Consider the following 20,588-nt stretch of genomic DNA (forward strand, 5'->3'; position numbering starts at 1 on the left):
AGTGTGTCCCCCCCCTCCCATGTCTTTCTCGGCCTTCTCCCCGTCACCAAAGGCCAACCTCAGCAGAGGTATGCGAAAGTACTTGGCTTGTTTATCAGTAGAAACATTTCATGCAATTCCTCTGGATACGTTCCCCCCCTCCCTTTTATATATATAAAAAGTTTTCAGATTGTTGCAGCCACACATACTTGAGAATGCCCTTAGTGTTTTCCATTTCAGCGCCACCGATATGAATCTGGTGATCTGAAATTGGATTCAGCTGTGCTTGGAACAGCCAAGGCTCCTTCTTGAATGCAAAGCAATCTGGGCAGAGGTGCTTAGCGCTCGACTTGCTAGATTTGTGCAAGGGCCTCCGTGGCTTGAGAGAGCTGTTCCTTCTTGCTTCCAAGATGTAGGGCTTCTATGTTCTTAGGAGTCGTTCCTTGTGAAGGCTATCTTGGGTTGTGGGTTCACAAACTGGCCTTTCGCAAATCACTGTTATGCAGGCGACAAATCTGGTGCTCGCCAGGCAGTTTTGGACTACAACTCCCATCACCCCTGGCCATTGGCTGTGCTGGCTGGGGCTGATGGGAATTGTAGTTCAGCAACATCAGGAAAGGCGCCAGGTTGGTGAAATCTGGGTTAGCCACTCCCATCTCTTCTCAGGGAAGTTGAGATTATCCCAAAGGAGGTGGCTTTGGTGGCAGATACCGAAAGATTTAGGAGTGTCTAAGAAAACATAGCAATCCATTTTGAAATTATCCAGCATTATTTTTGTTAGCTTGCCAGTCTATGGACTGAAACCCTTTCCAAACTCCTTGCTTCCTTGCTCCCCCACTCCATGATAGAGGCCCAGGATGCGGTCTGAAGGCTCATGAAGCCACCACCTTGGTGAAGCTAAGCAGGTCTGAGCCTGGTCAGTGGCTGGATGGGGAACCCCATCGGCTCACACACACACACCGGGGGGGTTTCTTGACATTAGATAGGTGGGAGATAAATGTACAAAATAAAATAATGTTATTGTCCAGAATGTTCTGACTTCCTGGTGACTCCTGTCATCAAGTTGTTTGTTATTTCTCCCCTACCCCAACCAGATACCACAACTGGGAGCCATTAGCTCTAAAAAATGTGGCTCAGACTGTTACGTGGTGGGAGAGAGTTCCCTAGTTCAGTGTTTCTCAACCAGTGTGCCTCCAGATGTTTTGGGACTACAACTCCCATCATCCCTAGCTAGCAAGACCAGTGGTCAGGAATGATGGGAGTTGTAGTCCCAAAACATCTGGAGGCACACTGGTTGAGAAACACTGCCCTAGTTTAACTATCTTTTTCCTGCCCTGGATCGTCCAATGTTTAGCTTCATTGGATTCTCATGAACTGCAATGTTGTGCAATGTAATGAAACGTTAGGCGAGAGGGACAAAACTTTTCTCAGTCCGCTTTCGCCACACCAGGTATAATTTTGTAAACTTCTCTTGTGTCGCTTCTTCCTCACCCTTTCCTCTAAAGTAAAAAAGTCCCGAATGCCGCAAACCTTCCTCATAGGACAGTCTCTCTATCCCTTTGATCAATTCGGTTGTCCTTTCCTCTCAGGTATAGGAGGCAGCCGGTATCGGCAATACCTCCAGTGGCAGCCATTTTGTGTTCTGGGGCTTGGGAGGGAGGGAGTTGAGTCCTATAGCTGTGTTGCCGCTCGTGTTCTTAAAGATGCTGACGCTGAGCCCTCTCTTAAGTGAGGATAAATGTGCCAAGCCTGCCAGAAAAGAGCTTTCTTTTCTTTTCACAGGGCCGGAGTGGCAAATTCTGCATCTTTCTAGCCCACTTTTGTCGAAGTCGGCCCAGAATTATTTAAAGCCCTGATATTTCTTCTCCCCCACCCTCCCACCAACCCTGCAAACCCCCGTCAGCCCTGCGTTCTTTCCATCCCCCCCTACTTATTTAGGCATGCTGCGAAGAATGCGCAATTAAAAACAGCTGGTTATGAAAATGAGTTTTCCCCTCGAAGGCAGGAGCAAAACTCTGCGCGCAGAAAGGGGGCCTGGCGGAGTTGGAATTGGCATTTGTTTCTGCTGCTGCATGTTCCTCGCTTGTTCCTTAATGCTGCCCGGCGGCCTTTCTCGGCACTCCTAGCCTCCCCAGCTCTTTGCTCCCGGGTCTGTTGCTTTTGAAATGCTCACTGTTTTCATGCGCTCTCCACCCCTCCCTCCCCTCCGCGAGCGCCTTTCCCCCATTCACATTAATGTAAACACATATTGCCTGGGGCGTAACGTGAATTCCCAAAGCGGTGTTTTGTGCGCGCTGGAATCTTTTGTGGATTTCGGCACCACATTTGCATATACGAGCAGCCACCCTAGCTTCATAAAAGAAAAGCAAAAGTAGAAAACGAGGAGGCAGCGTTTCAGCAACCTTGCAGCAGTTGTAAATTGATTGGTAGGGAGGAGTTGGCTCTGAATCCATCAGCGGGAGATTCCAGCTATCTAGCAATCGATGGTGATGTAATACTTGGAGGTTGTGTGTTTCTATATTTCATTATCTCTAATCGAGCTTCGTTCATTCAGAAGAGGATTGCCTGTCTCATGTTTTTGGCTGTGCATTTGATAACGTGAACTCTCTGTGGGTCTTTCCGTTTCCCTGTTGCACACCACATACTTTGGGCATATATTGGTGGGGCTGGAGTATAGCCAGCCCCACAACATCTCATATCTCCAAAGATTTGGTTCATATTTTTAACGGGAAATCTCGAAGGTCCAAGGTGCGTTATTTGTATGTTGGCATGCTGAGTTGGTGTTCATACACTCTCCCCCCCTTCTGTTCATACACCCCCCACCCCAAGTCTGGCACCTCCATCAACAACCTTAATTTCCATGGCTGGAAGAATACCTGAAATATTTAGAAGTGGCACCAGATTTCGAGGAGCAAGCCCCTGTGGAGCGATGAGATGCTAAAATTTCCCAGCGTCATTTTGGGAGACGGCGCTCCTGGATGACAAGTCACTTTATGCAGAAATGTTTGTTTCCTTGGTTGATTTGTGTCCTATCTTCCGGTAGTGGAAACTCGGAATCATAAGAGATGAAGGGGCACCCTCAAAGGTCATCTAGTCCAACCCCCTGCAATATAGGAATCACAGCAGAAGAATCCCTGACAAATGGCTCTCCAGCCTCTGTTTAAAAACCTCCAATGAAGGAGAGCCCAGCTACCTTGCGAGGTAGTTCATTTCTCTGTCATCACTCTTGCTCCTATTTTAAAGACTAAAAACTTGCTTTGGGGGGACCCCCCCCCCCATTTCACCAGTTTTGATACTGAAAACTGCTTTGTTCAGAATCCGGCTTGATGAAGGATTCTGGCAATCTCAAAAGCCTGCTCACTTATTTTGTGACATTTTGGTTGGTCCTGCATTTGGAGGGCACCCCATTAAGGAACACTGTCCTGAAGCACTGCCTGATGGGGGAAGTAGAACAGCTGCCTAAAAGTTCGGGTTCAGATTATGGTTTTGAGAGTTGTTTAGTTTCCCCCCTGGCGGAAATCAGATTTATTCCTTTTGCGATGATGTCGTCAGCTGGAGTGCAAGCATAGCTAATGGGCCCTCCTTGCAAGTGATGTGGAGGCTTCCAAGTTTTGCTCTCTCTTTTTTTGATAGAGTACTGCAGGTGGAAGTCAAGAGAGTTACGCAAATGATCAAGCAAGAGGCTGGGCACGTATTTCCTTTTCTTTGATGGGGTTCTTACTTCAGGGCTAGCCATTTCCTTGGCGGCCCCACTTAGCGAGATGCTCCATATTCCCTGTTAAAAGCTGAAAGTTGCATTACGGCCAGCTGAAGCTCTCTGGTTAAGGCTTAATGGGGTTTCCCGGTGGAATTCATCCTATAAACATCTACTCAATGACTGTCAGTAGATCCTAGTAAATTGGTTGTTATGCTACGTACGGAATTCACTCCTGGATGTTGTAGTGATGGTAACAAATGGGAATAGCTTTAAAGGAGGATTAAACAAAATTTTATCATCGGTGGCTCTACCTCCACTGGCAGGACAGATGGGCCTAGCAGATAGGAAACTGTGACCACAAAGAGGAGAGCCCATTCCTTGCCCAGTCAGACTCTTCTAGGCCCAGTAACCGGCAGGCATGGAGGTTCTGGAAAGTGCAGTGGGGGGAAATGCTCAGGTTCAGTTTGCAGGCTTCCCATTGGGGTACCTGGATGGCCACTCTGAGAACAGGATGCTGGACTATGAAGGGGTTCTTGGCCTGATCCAGCTCGCAGGCTTTTTTCACATTCTCTTGCCCCACATTGGGCCCTGCTATAAGCTTGGAACCTTCAGCCACATACGTTTCTTAGTTTCTAAGGCATGGGTAGGCAAACTAGGGGCCGGATCTGGCCCAATCGCCTTCTAAATCCGGCTCGCAGACGGCCCGGGAATCAGCGTGTTTTTACATGAGTAGAATGTGTGCTTTTATTTAAAATGCATCTCTGGGTTATTTGTGGGGCATAGGAATTCGTTCATTTTCCCCTCAAAAAATATAGTCCACCCCCCCCACAAGGTCTGAGGGACAGTGGACTGGCCCCCTGCTGAAAAAGTTAGTAAGGAAATCGTGAAACGGGGCTATTTTTTGCCTTTACCCAGCATCCAAACCGTTGGCCCTCCTCTCTGCCCATCTTCTTTTCTTTGCAGAATTCTGGTCGAATTGCAGCATCCCAAGCTGCTCCCTTCCTGTGGAAAGAAGAGGGAGATTCTATAAAGCGTGTAAGAATGGATGAATGCCCTTCTCTGATATAGTCTCCAGGGCCAGAGAAACAGGAACCCACAAGCAGGTTTAGATGGTCTTGATTCCAAGGAGCAGCTGTTCTTAGCACTCTGGTGCCTTCCAGATGTTCTGGACCACAGCTTCCAGAAGACCCAGCTGTTGTTGTGATGGGAGTCGTCATCCAAAAGACATAGAGGGCAACAGGTTGGCGAAGCCTGGCTTGGAGGCTCCTATAGGGCTCATTGTGAATATAGATTGTTAGGTTTCAAGCCCAGATAGGAAGATTCCTTAGCAATTCTTTCTTTTCTGTCCTTGAAAATGAGATATTCCGGGGGAAGGAAGCCTGAAATGACCGATGGTAACTCCAGAATGATTAGCGGTTGCATTTTTGAGACATAACAGGTTTCTCTTTAAATGACTTGTTGTGTAAATGTTTAAAGTACTTCCTGAAATTTATACAAACGCACTTGGTAGGCCTTCAGTCATGGTCGGAGCTGTTAGCTCAGCTATCTTTTCAGGACAGGCTGAGTAGTTTTGGGAACGACCCAAACACAGATCTTTCCAAAGGCTAATTTTGGACCCAATAGACTACACATTCTCTGAGAACCTTTCTTGCCCGTATTGGGACAAAGCAACCTTGGAGAGGCCTCAAGGCCATAAGGACTCCAGGGGTCTGGTGCTCTTGATTAGCTTGTGCTTACGTTTGGCAGGGAACTCTTGTGCTCTCATATTCACTGTGCATTTGGGAGGCAGGTCCACTGGGGCAAATGGGGGCCCTGCCCTGCTGGCCTCAGCCAGCCACTTACTTACAGACCAGGTTTCTGCCAGTTTCCTCCCTAGGCTTGGGCAATGTATTGGTACATCGTCCAGGACAGGTTTGAGGGCCAGATCGCAATGGCGTTTTGACCCAGCAGTACATTGCGGGTGGGACTTGCCAGCTGTTGCCTTAGCTTCTCCGACCGAGTGGGCGAGCTGCCTCCTTCATTCCTGCGCCAGGCATTAGGCAGCAGCGACTTCACCCTGATGCCTTTCAGGGCCAGCGGACGTGTTATTTCTTTTTCAACATGGTGATGTATCACTATATCACAATGGTTAGCTGGTGATGCATCACAACGTTGAAAACCTGATATTGCTCAGCCCTATTCCTCCCTCTTCATCCCAGGTGTCACACTTGTAGATTTTAACCGTGAGGACAAAACTGGACTTGGTTGGTCTGGTGCTACCTACTGTCAGGCTCCCTGTCTTTTGCCCCACCAGCCCAGCCCAGTGCCTCTGCCATTGCTTACTGGAGTTTACAGGGAATAAACTCCATTCATTCTCCTTCATCCTTCCATAGCTGTGCTGCCTTTTGACCTGGCAGTGGTGGGGTTTGGGGTGTCCGTACGTTTTAAGTTACCTTCTGTGTAAGCATTGCAGTTGCTGAACTGGACTCTGGGCACCATGAAAGTATCTCCTGGGGGGCGGGAAGGGCCACATCCCTTCATAGGGAGCTTTCTGGGGGCCGCATGCCAGTGGCAAAAGTGGGTTTATCCATGGATGTGTGACCCTACCCTTTGCATAATAGGCTGGATTGCAGGCACATAAAGGCCAGTGGTTTCTGCACAAGCCACAAACACACCTCTCCAACCTCCATCCAGGAAAATGAGAGGCATTTTCACTTTCCAAGGACGCATTTCAGCCAGGCCAAAGTGCTCAAGGAATGTGCGCTTGCAAGCCTCTTCATTATATTTGACACTAACACACCTCTCGCCCCCTCTGGAAGTTTCCTTGTGCAGGAATTGGTGTCAGGCAATTTCCAGTGCCCCTCTCCTTCCCCACCAGCCCTAGGTGGCCACAACCCCCCTGCACTTCGCCACAGGACCGTGAAGAGACGAAGTGACAGACTGGACTCCTTTTTTCCATTACCGGGAGCCCTCGCTTGCGTCAAAGGGGGGAAAGGACTCTGCACCTCCGAACACATCGGCAATGAGTGCAGTTTCCATCTGGAAAGCCCTGGGGACTTTGCAACAATTTGCTCGGTCACTTCATTCCCCTGAAATGTCAGCAGTTCTGAGCAGGGGCACCAAGGGCCGTTTCTTTCTTGCAATAGGAGCAGTCATAAAGCTTAAAAAATGAGACTTTTTTATTTATTTTAAAAGCTGAGATTGAGGAAAGGGGTTGAGGGGGAGAGAGAAAACGTGTTTATTTGCCCTGCAGAATATGACTTTGTATCGCTGTGAGATGATGGTCCATGAGAAATGCCAGTGGTGACTTGGAAGGCGTTTCAAACGCATGGGCTCTGCAGAGGCAAGGCTGCATTTTAAATCCTGCACTCCCATAATGTTTTCTCCTCCTGCTAAATCATTCCAATGTTCCCGCATTCCTTGCATTTCTCAGGGCACTGCTAGTTGTTGTTATTTTTTAATATATTGTGGTAACCTCATGCCCCTGCCGCCAATGGTTTTTCATTGGAAGCTACCTGGGGATGCAAGTCTTACACCCGCAATAGTCTCGCTATGTGGCTTTACACAGATCAGTGTATATTTTAGCATCAGTTCCTCATCGAGGGATGGGGAACCCAAGTAGCCATGACCTACCTCACAGGGCTAGTTGTGAGGGCAAAAGTAGGAAGAGGCAACACTTCTAGGACCCAGAGCAAAAGATCCAGGACTCAGGCTCCTTGGGCCACCCCACCTAACAAGCTCATCTAGGGCCAGGTGCTTGTTCATTTGAGGAGTGATGCTGAGATCCTCAGGCATCCAGTGGGTGCATTAGATAATATTCTGGAAGCCGAATAAAATGCCTTGTGTTGCAATCACAACCCCTGTTGAACGGATCACAGAAAGGCTCTGCTCTAGAAATCTGCTTTTGCTTTTTTGCTTTCTTGGTGATGCCTGTTTGTTTCCCCCCCACACGGAATTACTGAGGGTTCTTGTGCTGTTTCCTGAAGTGCACAGTTTTATCCAGCTAGGGACGGCATGCGGATGTTTAGACCACGGAGGAAGTCAGCTTGCTGGTTTCTGAGCTCTGTATACAGTGGAGAGCCTTCCAAAATAACAGACTGTAGTCTTAAGTGCCAGGAAAATTGCAAGAAGCCAAGCCCAGTCTAAGCAAATAATTGGTGATGTGGGCTGCTCCTACTCCTGCTCCTTCTTTTCCCCCTACCAATTTTGCATTTAACTCAGAAAGTTGGAAGGTTGTTTTTGTTACTTTGGGAGAGCTGAAATCTTCTGCCAGGGTTGAAGCCTTAAAGCATGCCACTAGTAGCAGGCAACGAGCTGATAGCAAGTTGGTTTATGTTGTGGCATTGTTTTGTGTGTGTGTGTGTGTGTGTGATTTTCCTTTGGTGAGGTTCCTCCTGGTCTTTTGGTGGGGAGCATTTGCACACTGCTGAGTCATTGGAAGGGATTGCATCCAGTTTTCGCACAACTGCCTTGAAAGAAGCAACCAGACTGATGGAAAGCATTATCAAACTGCCTTCTCGGCTTGCAGCAAACTAATTCTATTTCCAGTGTGGTTTGGGCTTGAGGAGAGTAATTGAACCTGGGCCTGAACGTCCTGTTGGACTGACTTTGCACACCTGCTTCTGGCTCCTGGACTACTGTTTCAGCCCTTGCTGACTCTCTTTTGCACGCTCAGTTTTTGTGTGCTTTTGGGTAAGCTGCTGAGCTGAGCAACTCTGGAACTCACCCCTGTGGTCAAAACCTTCTCCCCAGAGAGTTAGACTCCTGATCACTCGGTAAATTTGTTTCAGATGACAATGGCGGCTTTGGAGAGAGGGGACCTCCATCCTCTCTCTGCTTTCCGGTCTCTTTTTTTATCTCCCCAGCAGGAAGGTTCTTCCTAATGTTATAATTACCCGCAAACATTGTGGTTCGTTGAGGTGGAGCTTGCAGGAGCCGGGGGGGGGGGGAGGGCGGTTATTTTATTTCAAGTCAGCTTGGAAGCTGGAGTCTGTTGCAGTCATGCCATCACCCTGAAAGCGGGGCTTAAATTACAGGCTTGACTGTGGCTCCCCCCACCCCCCCACCCCCTTTTTTTCTTTCAGAATCTGTGCCAAGTTGCAATTTACTTAATGAAATCCTGCTCTTTGGTTCGGCGGGGATATCTTTTGCAGATGTTGACTCGACTCAGCCCTTCCCCAAGCTGGTGCCCTCCTGATGTTTCAGACCATGACTCCCATCAGCCAGCACTGCCGTGATGTTGAGGGGGTTGATGGGAATCACAGCCCAAAACATCTGGAGGGTGCCAGGTTGGAGAAGGGCTGGTTTAATACCATGCTTGCCGCCCCGCCTCCCCCCTTTTGCACTGTTTTTTTTTTTTTTAAAGTGAACCGTGCAGTTTTGTTTCCGGCTTTGCTTTGTTCCTAACAATGTTGCGATTGCCGCCACCAACTCTGTCTGTGGGGGGCGGGGAGAGAAAGTGGCTGTCAGGTCCTGCCTAGCTTCTCTTCTCTTGCTTCCCCCCCCCAATATTTTTTTTATAGGACCCCTTAAGGAAATAAACCTTAGAGAATAAGAACTTTGACGTATGCCACCACAGATCTTTATGTACCATGCCGATTTGTAATGGCCAAACAGATCAGATGTCTCTCCCCCCCCCCCCTTTCTGATTTTCCTCTGCCTCTGGTGTTGGTTTTGATGCGGGAGGGGGTTGTTTTATGTAGGCCTTCAGCTCACCCCTCTTCCTCTGCCAAAGGCTGCACTGAGGTCACAGGATCACAGCCCTGTAAAAGCCCTCATCCAAAATAGCACTGCATTGTTGTTGTTGTTGTTGTTGTTGTCGTCGTCCCCTTAATCGCCATTACATACAACCCCAAAGTGTGGTAGCGTTGTACCGTATGCAAAGCAAGCAAGCAATGAAAACAATAAGAGAAAGAAATGACGACACACCGATACAAATCAAGACACCCCTCTTTCCCAAGATGACTTTGGATGTCCAATGTTGAGCATCCAAGTCCCAAGCAGTTTTTGAAATTAGCCGGGCGCCAAGCGCATTTTGCTACTAACACGAGTCCAGCTGCGACTTTGTGGAGCTTTCTGGGCACCAGGTTGGCAACCACAGCTTAAAAACTTCTGCCTTTGTCTATACCATTTCCAATTTAACTGTCTGTGTGTGCTTCTCTTTCTTGCATACCAGGACAAGTGAGTTGTTGTAAGAGCAAGTTACAGTCAAACAATGTGGCTGAGATCACAGAATCATAGAATTGTAGCGTTGTAAAGGGATCCCAGGGGTCATTTAGTCCAACCACCTGGCGAACAGGCATTCCGTTGTGTGGCGATTGCAACCGTGATTTGAGCTGCCATTTGGCACCTAGCTTATATACCCGAGTTTCTAACATTGCCCACCAGCTGACATAAAAGCAGCCTGGATCCTTCATCCCTATGGAGATGTGCAGTTTATGTATTACTTTTTCCGCAGTAGCCAAAGTCTTGTACCACAAATGTAGATCTTTCAAGGCTGCGGGGCTATTGAAATCCTAGCCGCTGCTCACATCCATGTCACAAGCTCTTTAGAGCAGCAGGCTTTCATGTTGTCTACATTTTCAGTAATGATGGTTGTGCCAGTTTTTTTGATAATCTCCGCTACCCCAGGTTGCCTGTTGAGGTGTCTCGTCTGTTACAGGGGCAGGGAACTTCTGTCAGCCTGAGGGCCGCACTCCCTTTCAGGCAAGCTTCTGGGGGCCGCATGTGAGTAGCAGTGGGCAGGACCAGAGGCAAAAAGTCAGCCAAGCAGAAGATGGAATTTTTGTAATAGTGGGCTATTTTCCAGGGTGAGCCGGTGTGGTATAAATGCCTAAAAGTGTTGCTTGCATCCTCCGGAGACATCCACAGCCAAAAGGGGATTTGATCCCAGGCTCTGTCTTACCTCATCCTGTTCTAACCTCTCAAGGCCAGCCTTAGTCCACATGATGCCTCCCAGATGTTTTGGGCTATAGCTCCCAAACAGGCTAGGACTTATGGGAGTTGTAGTTTAAACCATCTGGAGGGCCCCAGGTGGCCACAGGCCATTTTGGCATTCCTGGTAAAACCTCACACCTCTCTTGTCCCCCTTCCCCTATTTTTAACTGTGTGCTTTCCATCAGAAAATGCAAAAGGGGAAAAAAATTCTGTAGAGTTTGGGGTTTCTTTGTTGTGGGTAACAAGCTGCAAATGTTCTCCGCTAGGTCTTGCGGTTGCATTATTAGAAGCGCAGGGCAAACTATGCCCACTGCCTCAGCCAGTGCAGGAAGTGGTGAGACTTGCCAGGAATGTAACTTGCACCCTCAAGATTAATTAATAACCAGCACTGGCTTTGGGCCACGCTCCAAGGATCAGGGAGATAAAGCAAGCAAAAGGGGGCAGGCGGGGGAATGATTTTCTAAGAAGGGCATTTAAAAAGGAGCTGGTGAGTTCTGTCTATTAAAAATGAAATAGCACGGCAGTGCGGTAGTTTTTGCAGAACCGCTGCATGTTGTTTTGCACTTGGGATCTGAGGCCGGAGGATAAAACATTTTCACAGATCCATTGTGTCGGGGACACCCACCCACCCTCCTGTGGCTAAGGGGTCCTCCACAATCAGCCGAGACTCACAGTTTAATCCAACCTTCGCCAACATGATACCACCTGGATGTCTCAGACTACAACTCCCATCCACTCCCAGGGGCCAGTGCGGCTCTGTCTCCATCAGTTCCCGTGCCATATAGCTGGCTGGGGATGATGGAAGTTGTAGTCTGGAGGGGCACCAGGTTGGTGAAGGCTGCTCTAGTCACATGTTGCTTGTCTATATACTGTCGGAGCGCTGGTCTGTCGGCGGAAGCACCAATGATCTTAACTGGAACAGTGATGCGAAGCCTTGAAACCCTCGGCGTTGCCAAACCATCCTGTAACCACACTTCTGAAACTAGGGGTGTGTGGACAGCCCTACCCCCCCGGGATATTTGCTTTCTGGCTTCCCTATAATCCCTGAGTCCCCCCCCCCCCCGCCCCACAAGAGGTACCTCTAAAGTCCTTTTGACTTTTTTCCTTTTGGAAAAATTTGGGGGGCAGCTCTTACGGAAACCATGATTGCCGTGGGCCCTCTCCGTGTGTGTCCCCCGACTCCCCCGCCCATGCACTCAACCTCAAGGAGCAACATAAAGAGGCGGGGAGGGGTCTTTTGAGGGAGGGGTGTGGGGAGTAAAGCGAGCTGACTTAACTCCGAAGGTATGTCTCTGAAGAGTTGGCTTGTACAAACAAGCAGTTTGGGGCTGTGAAAGCGCTGCTCCAACAATGCCCCCCCTCACCCTGTCACGGATCGCCTGCCTTGGGACCCGCCAATCTCGCTCGTGCATAATAAGGAGGGAGGGAAAGCTTTCGAGGAGGGAGGGAGGGAGCTGGCAGAGTTGGTTGCAGGCAAGTTTTCCACCACCAGATAAGTCCCTTGCTCTCCATTGGAGCTCTTAATGTAATGGGATAGTTCTGGAGGCAGGGTTTAGCTCTGTTTTATAGTGATGCATTCCAGCTGAAACTTGTAAGGCTGAGGTATTTTAAGTATACTGGCTTGATGAAAATGATTCGAAGCAGTGTTGGGGCAGGATGCGGGAGGGGGGCAGCGGAGGTTGACGACTACATTTTCTGGCTTTAAAGTACCATTTTCTGCAGGGGGAATTTTACTTCTTCCTTACTCAGCTACTTTTTACTGAGGATATTCATCGTGGGCTGATCCTTATGAATGAGAAAAATATGCAGGATGGTCTCTAGAGCAAAAGAAGGGTCACGGAATAAATTTCGGAGTGGTTGGATGCAGGGATGTGATGCCTTGCAGAGCCCCTTGTTTCGCCCTATGGCGAGCAAGATCAGAATACATTGTGCAAAAGATTTGTAGTTTAAAGAAACGCAGAATAGATCAGGGAAAGGCAAAGCATTCAGATTTGCTCCATCTGAGTAATATGTGTGTGTGGGTCTCTGTCGTTCCCAGAATCCCACTTACCTTTGCTGAGAATTAGAGTTGTCTAAATGCAGGGTAAAATTAAATAAAGAAGCAAGGATTGTGCGTGGTGTCAATTAAAAGGGGATTCGGACAGTAAGAAGTCCAATCTGGAGGTTTCCTCTGAGAGCTGCTCTACTATTTTAAAAAAAACAGTAAGAACATAAGCATAGCTGCCAAGTTATCCCATTTTTAAGGGAAATTCCCTTATGCTGAATAGGCTTCCTCGCGAGAAAAGGGAAAACTTGGCAGCTATGCATAAGAAGAGCCTTGCTGGATTTAGACCAAGGCTGAGCTAGTCCAGCATCCTGTTCTCACAGTGGCCAGCCAGATAGCTGTGGGAAACCCGCCAGCAGAAGCTGAACACAGGAACACCCCCTGCCCCTGTGGTTTCCAGCAACAGGTACTCATAAACATTACTATCCCTGGTGCAGAGCATAGAGCCATCGTGGCTGGTAGCCATTGACAGCCTCCTCCTCCTCAATGAATTTGTCCAAACTCCCTTCAAAGCTATCCATATTGGTAAGTTTGGTTGAGAGCGGGTGTCCGGCCCGAGGCCAGCCAGTGAGCTTCATGGCAGAGTGGAGATTTGAACTCTGGTCCTAGTATAGCACTGGGAAGTCATGTCCTTCACCCCAGATCTTCATATCAGTTGACCGAGGGAGATGTCTTATTCCAGGCAGGTTGCAAGCAACCCTTATCCTGCACAGTTTTCAGGGACGAGAAAAGGCTGCTGTTTGTCAAAGTGGAGAGAAGCCCTTTTTTGCCAAGGGGCTCAGCATTTATTATCATCATCAGGTGACTCTGAATGACATCCTCCCCCCCCCTCCACAAGGAAGTTGCCTGTGGAATTTTTTTGCAAGGACCATAAAGCCACTTGTTGCTTTCTGAGCCCAAAGCAAACCGGTTGGAGGCAGGTGGCCGTGTTCCAGGGGTCTGGCTGGAAGCCCCTAAGTTACGTGACATTCATGTCTCTTCCGCTGCCCCCACCCCATCCCTCCAGTCAATGTTATTTCCCTTGAATGGGTTTCAGAGTTCAACAGGAACTGCATCTTCCTCCACAAGGTTGGGCAATTAAGCTGCCTTCAGGTTTTCGAATCCTTCCCCTCAGAGTGGAGGCTAAGTGCTGGGTCTCAAAGGGACACCTCCTTTGGAAAACTGGAAAATCTGAGGTGCTTTTGTTTTCCTTCCTCCAGAAAGACTGCATTTTTAATTACCTCTAGATTCCACAATTATGTCTGTCAACACATGCACACAGAGAGACATATATACATACACATAACAGCAATTGAATATATCATTTTTAGCATGTCACAAATAGTTCTCCAAAATCCCATCAAGTATTAAATCTTATTATTACCAAAAAGCAGAAAGCTTGTATTCCAAATTCATGGAGGAGAGGACTATCAATGGCTACCAGCCATGATGATGGCTGTGCTCTGCCTCCAGGGTCAAAGGCAGCCATGCTTCTGAAAACTAGCTGCTGGAAGCCAAAGGAAGGGAGAGTGCTCTCGTGCTCAGATCCTGCTTGCAGTTTCTCAATGGATGCTTCTGGCTAATGAGGATAGTGGACTAGATGGGTGGCTGGCCTGATCCAGCAACAGGAATAGAAATGGAAGGCACGAGTGTATTGCACCTAACCAGCCAATGATCAGGTAAGACTAGGCCTGTGCCAAATATTTCACTTCCTGTCCCTTCTGGGAACCCAGCCCCCGCACCCTGCTACTTCCCACCCACCCAGGTGTGTGTCAGGAGGGCAGTCTTGACCCCACCACATGGGTGACTGTAGCAGGTGAGGCTGAAGCTACCCTGAACCAGCACTTGGACTATATGAAGGCAAAGAATATGAGGCGTAGCCCTGGCAGGAAAGAAGTATTGGTGGCCGTTTTTGTCTTGCCACTGTTCCTAGCGGGCTCGGAAGCATTTCTCATCCAAACCTTATGAACCTGTTCATCCTCCCAGGTGAGCAGCCTGTTCTAGATGGGGGTTTGCACTCCCCCCCCCCAAAGCATTGGCTTCGCCATCTTGAGGTGTTTATTGATGCAGCATCAGAATTAGTAGCTCAGGTGACCTCTGTGGCTCAACGCGGCTTTTATCAGCCGATCTGCAAGCTGTCATCTTACCTGGGTGGTGATACCTTGGCTCCTATTCCCCATGTTCTGATAACGTCCCATTTAGACTGTTGCATTATACATGGGGCAGCCTTTAAGGAAGGTCCGGAGACTGCAAGGGGTCCAGAGCAGGGATGTGAGATAAAAGTGGGTCGACCTTATAGCACCTGGGCTTCGCCAGCTCTGCTCTCTTCCTATCACCACCTCAGTCTTGTTTCCAGCTCATCAATTTAAAGTGCTGGCTTTATCTCATTTAAAGCTGTAGGCCAGTGGTTCTCAAATGCTTGGTTCCGTAAACCTATCCCCTACCTGCCGCCCTACCCTATAAAGAGCATTATTCACAATAGTGCTTTGCGCGACTCACTAAGGAAAATAACAACACAAGAACATTCCAAACAGCAGCAATACATTGCACATTTATTCAAAATCCAGTTAAAACTATTGAATTGAATTAATCCAACAGCATTGATGGACTTGGTCCAGTGATGCCAGCTTTTAGAAGCCTTGATAGTCATTTACACCCCCAGTGCCCCCCCTGCCAGCCCCATGCATCTTAGTGCCCCCCCTCAGTACCCCACCCCCCCACCCCTCAGGGAGCAGTACCACTGCTGTTGGTAACTTGTTGGTAACTTGGGAACAGGCCAAAGTCGCTTTGTGCCATAAGTAAGGTAAAGGTAAAGGGACCCCTGACCATTAGGTCCAGTCGTGACCGACTCTGGGGTTGCGCGCTCATCTCGCATTATTGGCCGAGGGAGCCGGCGTATAGCTTCCAGGTCATGTGGCCAGCATGACAAAGCCACTAGGCTCAGTGGTTTAACCCACAGCGCCACCTGGGTCCCTCTGCCATAGGTAGCGCTACCCAAACCTTTGGGTGCCCCAACCAAATGAAGCCAGCTGGTCCCCCAGCATTGGTCCCCCAGTTGGAATAGCCTGTGCTGGGAGGTTCTCCTGGGGCCACCTTTGCATCTTTTCGTTCACCCTTTCTGGTCACCCAGGTCTTTTAAATCAATTAGGTCACCCAAGCCTCTGTTTTTTTTAAAATGCATTTATTTTGGGGAGTTGCTGCCAGGCCTGCTTTGTTGTGTTCCTGCAGTTCCCCACAGTAATCATTTTCCATTTTATTTGTGTTCCATTTGTTTGTTGTCGTTTCACTTATTTATCATAAACTGTCCAAATAAATCCCACGTCAAAGGGCTGTGGATCACAGCTCAGGGCAAACTGATCTACCAAACGATTGGGAAATTATTAACACAAGCAAATGAGCCAAAGAAGAAAAGCTGTTTTCATGTATGCACTTATAAAAAAAAACACCACCACCACCCCCACCCCCCGACTGCTACTCTTGAGAATCCCCAAGGGCTTGGTTGATTGACAAAACATGAAACCATTTTCTTGCACCAGCCAGATTATTAAGCCTGTTGCATTGTCTGGCTGAGAGGTGGGGGAAGCACTATTATCTCCACCCCCCCTCCCTTCCCTCTCCCCTTTTAAAATTGTAGAGTTACAACTCTCAAGTTAAAACTCTCTTTTAACAAAGCTGCACAGTTCCAGAGATTGTTCTCCAGGCAAGCAGGGTCTATATTTCCCCTGCCAGTGAAATTTGAGAATGAAAGGGGAAGGTGGGGGCAGTGTGGAGTGGGGCGGGGCAGGGGCACTAGGCCCTTGTTTTTGAAATCCGGTGAGTCAATGGACTCTCTCAAGCAAAATGATGGCATCAGCCTGTGTGCGAGTTAATCGGACTTGAAGGTATGAAGGCAGAGGGGTCAAGAGGCCGCCGTCTCGTGATAGATTGTCAGGGAGCTGAATACCAGCTCCTTGCCAGGTCCGTAGCTCCGCCCTGAGCTGAGAATCCTGGCCTGGTGCTGCGCAGCCACAGTGGTGAAGCCAAGTCCGGCCAGAGCTGGAGAGACCAGTCCCCACACGCAGGAGCAGGCAGAGAGTCATTGTTTGCCTTCTGATTCTCTGTTTGCTTACCAATTGAAGCCTGGCATTTCTAAGTGGCTGAGCCCCATTTGGCCAGGGAAATGGCCTACGGGCAGGGGAGACGCTTTCAGAAAGGAAGGGGCTCCCATCTCTTTGACAGAGTTCCTTGGAGGAGGAGGAGGAGGAGGAGGAGGAGGAGGAGGAGGAGGAGGAGGAGGAGGAGGAGGGAAAGCATTTTGGAGAGTTCCGGGAAAATGTTTCCATAGGAATCCTCCAAAACGTTTGGGTTGGAATATTTATCAGGCTCCAGGGTTATCTCTGGCCTTCTTTCTGAACTGCAGTTTGAAGCAGAATAGAAGGCGACATCCAGCTGTTTTGGTCGGGGAAGAAAGTTGACAGGATTGTGGATTTTCACTGAACTTTGGCGGCAGTGGATGAGAATCTTTGAGACTCAAGAGGAATCATGATGGCTTGAATTTCCCTTGGCCCTTCCGCTGCCCTCTGGCAGACTCTCCTTCCAGCCTAGTGCCATCCAGATGTTTTGGAATCCGCTTCACACCAGCCTTGGTCAGCGCCTGACAGCTATCCTGGCTGGAGCTGGTGGGAGGCAGAGTCCAAAACATCTGGAAGGTACCAAGGACCAGTAGCCTTGCATCAATCTTTGCCAGCCTTGTGCCCCCCAGGTTGGGTCCCTGAAGACTCTTGGGATTAGTTCTGATTCCTGCATTGCAGGGGGTTGGACTGGATGATCCTTTGGAACCCTTCCAACACTACCATTCTTTGAAGAAGAACAAAATAAAAAATCCCATTTATGAACTGGGTTACCAGGGGCTGTGGGGCACAGAGCCTGGGAGTCTGTGTACGTACAGTAACTGCCCTGGAACAGCATACCGGTAGGTACTCTCCCACCAGGGGCGTAGGAAGGTAGGGGCGGTGGGGGCAGGCCGCCCCGAACGGCAGGCTCCAAGGGGTCCCATCGCGGGCGCCCGCCCCGCCCCCAAAACGTGTGTCACGCCCCTCCAGGAGGCGCGTCACGCCCCCCGGAACATGCAGCATGCCCCTCCGGGAGGCACATCGTGCCCCCAGCAGGTGCGCCACGCCCCTGGAATGTGCACCCCGCCCCTCCGGGAGGCACGCCCCACCCCCAGAACGGGTGCCAGCCCCGGTGCCGGAGCATGAAGCTCCGCCACTATCTCCCACACTCCAGAGCAAGCATGGGGAGCTAAGAATGAATCATAGAAGAGTCATAGAGTTGGAAGGGACCACAAGGGCCATCTAGTCCAACCCTCTGCAATGCAGGGACCTTTTTGCCCAACGTGGAGCTCAAATCCCTGACCCTGAGATTAAGAGTGCCATGCTCTTCTGACTGAGCTATCTTGGGGCTATGAAGATGTGTGCGATATTGACCACCGCAGTGGCTGGCCGTGTAAGACCTCTGGATTGTGCTGGACTTCCACCCACACCTGGTTAATGAAGCCCGGTCTCCTGTCCTCCAAGCTTTGGCTGCTGAATGGAGTGAGCTTCTAGTGGCATCTGAAAGCTGGCAGGCCCTTGGACACAGAGGAACATGGGAAGCTGCCTTTTACTGAGTCCATCTAGTTCAGCACTGTCTACACTGGCAGAAGCTCTCTGTGAGATTTCCAGGCAAGGGATATTTCTCAGTCCTAGCTGGAGATGCTGTGACTTATCTGCATGGCAGGCAGATGCCCTGGCTCTTCCTGAGCTAGGAACAGCGATGTTTGGCACAGGGTGGGGGGTGGGCAGCCTGAAGCCTCCTTAACAGAGTCGGGGAAATAAATCCTCTGAGCCCTTGAGAGGCAGGAGATGCTGGGCGTGTGCAGAACTTGAGTGTGGTTTAGCTGTGGCAGCAGAAAAGAGCCGAGCGAAAGGCGGGGCGGCCAGGGAATTGACGCAGATAGGGTGCTTGCAAGAGGACTTTCTGTTTATTTTACGGTCATCCTTGGAATCCCCCGAATGGTTTTTTTTGGAAAAGAGCCTGCTGAGCTCTCCAGATTACATGTTTTGAAAGCAGCTTCACCTTTCCAGGGCCCCTTTCAAGGATGTCGATTCCTGGGCTGCGCAGTTTTGCAAGTGGGGCAATGTGAGGCAACCCTTGGGTTATTGCTCTACCTATGTTTCCTGGGGCCGTGGAACAAGGGAAGGGAAAGGAACGGGGGTGGGGGAAGGAGGGGGCATTTTCCCGACTCTCCTTTCTGAGCCCTAAATCTTTGATTGCCACTAATGCAGCCCTGCTGAAAGTCCAGTTGAACTGGTTTGCAAATCGCATGCACAAAATCCCGAGCACATTTGGGATCAGCTGCATTTGGGTGGCGGAGGTCCACTTCTAACGCCAGTTGGACACGCAGCATGAGGTTTGCTGCTTTGGAAACTAACCTGCCCTTGCTGTGTCTCCTCTTCTCCTTAGATGCCACCATGTCCCCTGACGCAATTAAGCAAAGCCATTGGTGCAACGTCGCCTACTGGGAGCACCGGACGCGGGTCGGGCGCCTCTACACCGTGTACGAACAGTCCGTCAGTATCTTCTATGACCTACCTCAAGGAAACGGCTTCTGCCTGGGACAGCTGCAGCTGGAGAACAGGAACGAGACTGTCCGCCGGACTCGAAGTAAGATTGGATATGGGATTTTGCTCAGCAAGGAGCAGGACGGCGTGTGGGCCTACAACCGTAGCGAGCACCCCATCTTCGTCAACTCCCCAACACTGGACATTCCCAACTGTCGGACTCTCATTGTGCGCAAAGTGATGCCTGGCTACTCGATCAAGGTCTTCGACTACGAGAAGTCTTGCCTCTTGCAGCACGCCACGGACTTGGGGTACCCCGACGGACCTTTCGACCCCAACAGCGTCCGGATCAGCTTTGCAAAAGGCTGGGGACCTTCTTACTCCAGACAGTTCATCACCTCCTGTCCCTGCTGGCTGGAGATTTTGCTCAACAACCACAGATAGCCGCTCCAGCCTTGGAGGAGGAGGAGGAGGAGGAGAGCCGAGCGGGACACGAGACTTATCCCCAAATATCATCTACCTAGATTTAATATAAAGTTTTATATATTATATGAAAATATATATTATACTTGTAATTATGGAGTCATTTTTACAATGTAATTATTTATGTATGGTGCAATGTGTATATGGACAAAAAATGGAAAATGCACTTTGGCTTAGAGGTCTTTCAATACAGTTGTGTTTGTTTTTAAGGAGGAAAAGAATTATACAGCAAAAATTGGAAGTAGCGCCATGTTTGGGCTGTATAGTTTTTTATATTAAAAAAAATAGTAATACCCAGGGGGGGGAAAAGCTAATACTGGACACTCGTTGATAATAAAGTATTTGCATTATAGGTTTTGCCCCCCCTGCCCCAAAGTGTCTAATTTTTAAAACAAAGGAAGAATATGTAAGGAGACGTACTTCTAGGATATGAACAAAATGGGATTTTCACGTCCAAAGTGGAGCTGAGAAGTTTGCGTCTGCAAGTGTTCTCTCTCCACTCCCCAAACCTAACACTTGTTTTACCTGGGTGGCCTTAGTTACTCTTAAACAATGATAATCAAGAACACAGACAATTCTGCTGTATACAATCATTTAGGACCCAGCCTCTTGACGTGTTGCAGTCTGCAGATCATGGATTTTCCTAGTAGGTAAAAGGTGCCGTAGACCAGTGTTTCCCAACCTTGTGCCTCCAGATGTTTTGGGACTACAACTCCCATCATCCCTAGCTAGCAAGACCAGTGGTCAGGAATGATGGGAGTTGTAGTCCCAAAACATCTGGAGGCACAAGGTTGGGAAACACTGCCGTAGACCATTGCTCTGTGTAGCTCAGTATTGTCTACACTGGCTGGCAGCAGCTCCCCAGGATTTCAGGCAGGGTCTCTCCCACACATGGGACCTTTTGCATGTT

The 20,588-nt window shown here is 49.2% G+C and overlaps 1 protein-coding gene across 1 annotated transcript in view; it reads left to right on the top strand.

The window, feature by feature from the left end:
- SMAD6 (SMAD family member 6) overlaps positions 1-19,977 on the top strand; it is a 51,747-nt gene extending 31,770 nt beyond the window's left edge. Inside the window, exon 4 of the mRNA XM_035130982.2 lies at positions 19,098-19,977. Within this exon, the coding sequence (XP_034986873.1) occupies positions 19,098-19,639 (542 nt within the window). The 3' untranslated portion in view covers positions 19,640-19,977. The remainder of the gene's footprint in view (positions 1-19,097) is intronic.
- The last annotated feature ends 611 nt before the right edge of the window (positions 19,978-20,588 follow it).

This window comes from Zootoca vivipara, chromosome 14 (assembly GCF_963506605.1).
Source record: "Zootoca vivipara chromosome 14, rZooViv1.1, whole genome shotgun sequence".
In the NCBI taxonomy this organism is placed as follows: Eukaryota; Metazoa; Chordata; class Lepidosauria; order Squamata; family Lacertidae; genus Zootoca; species Zootoca vivipara.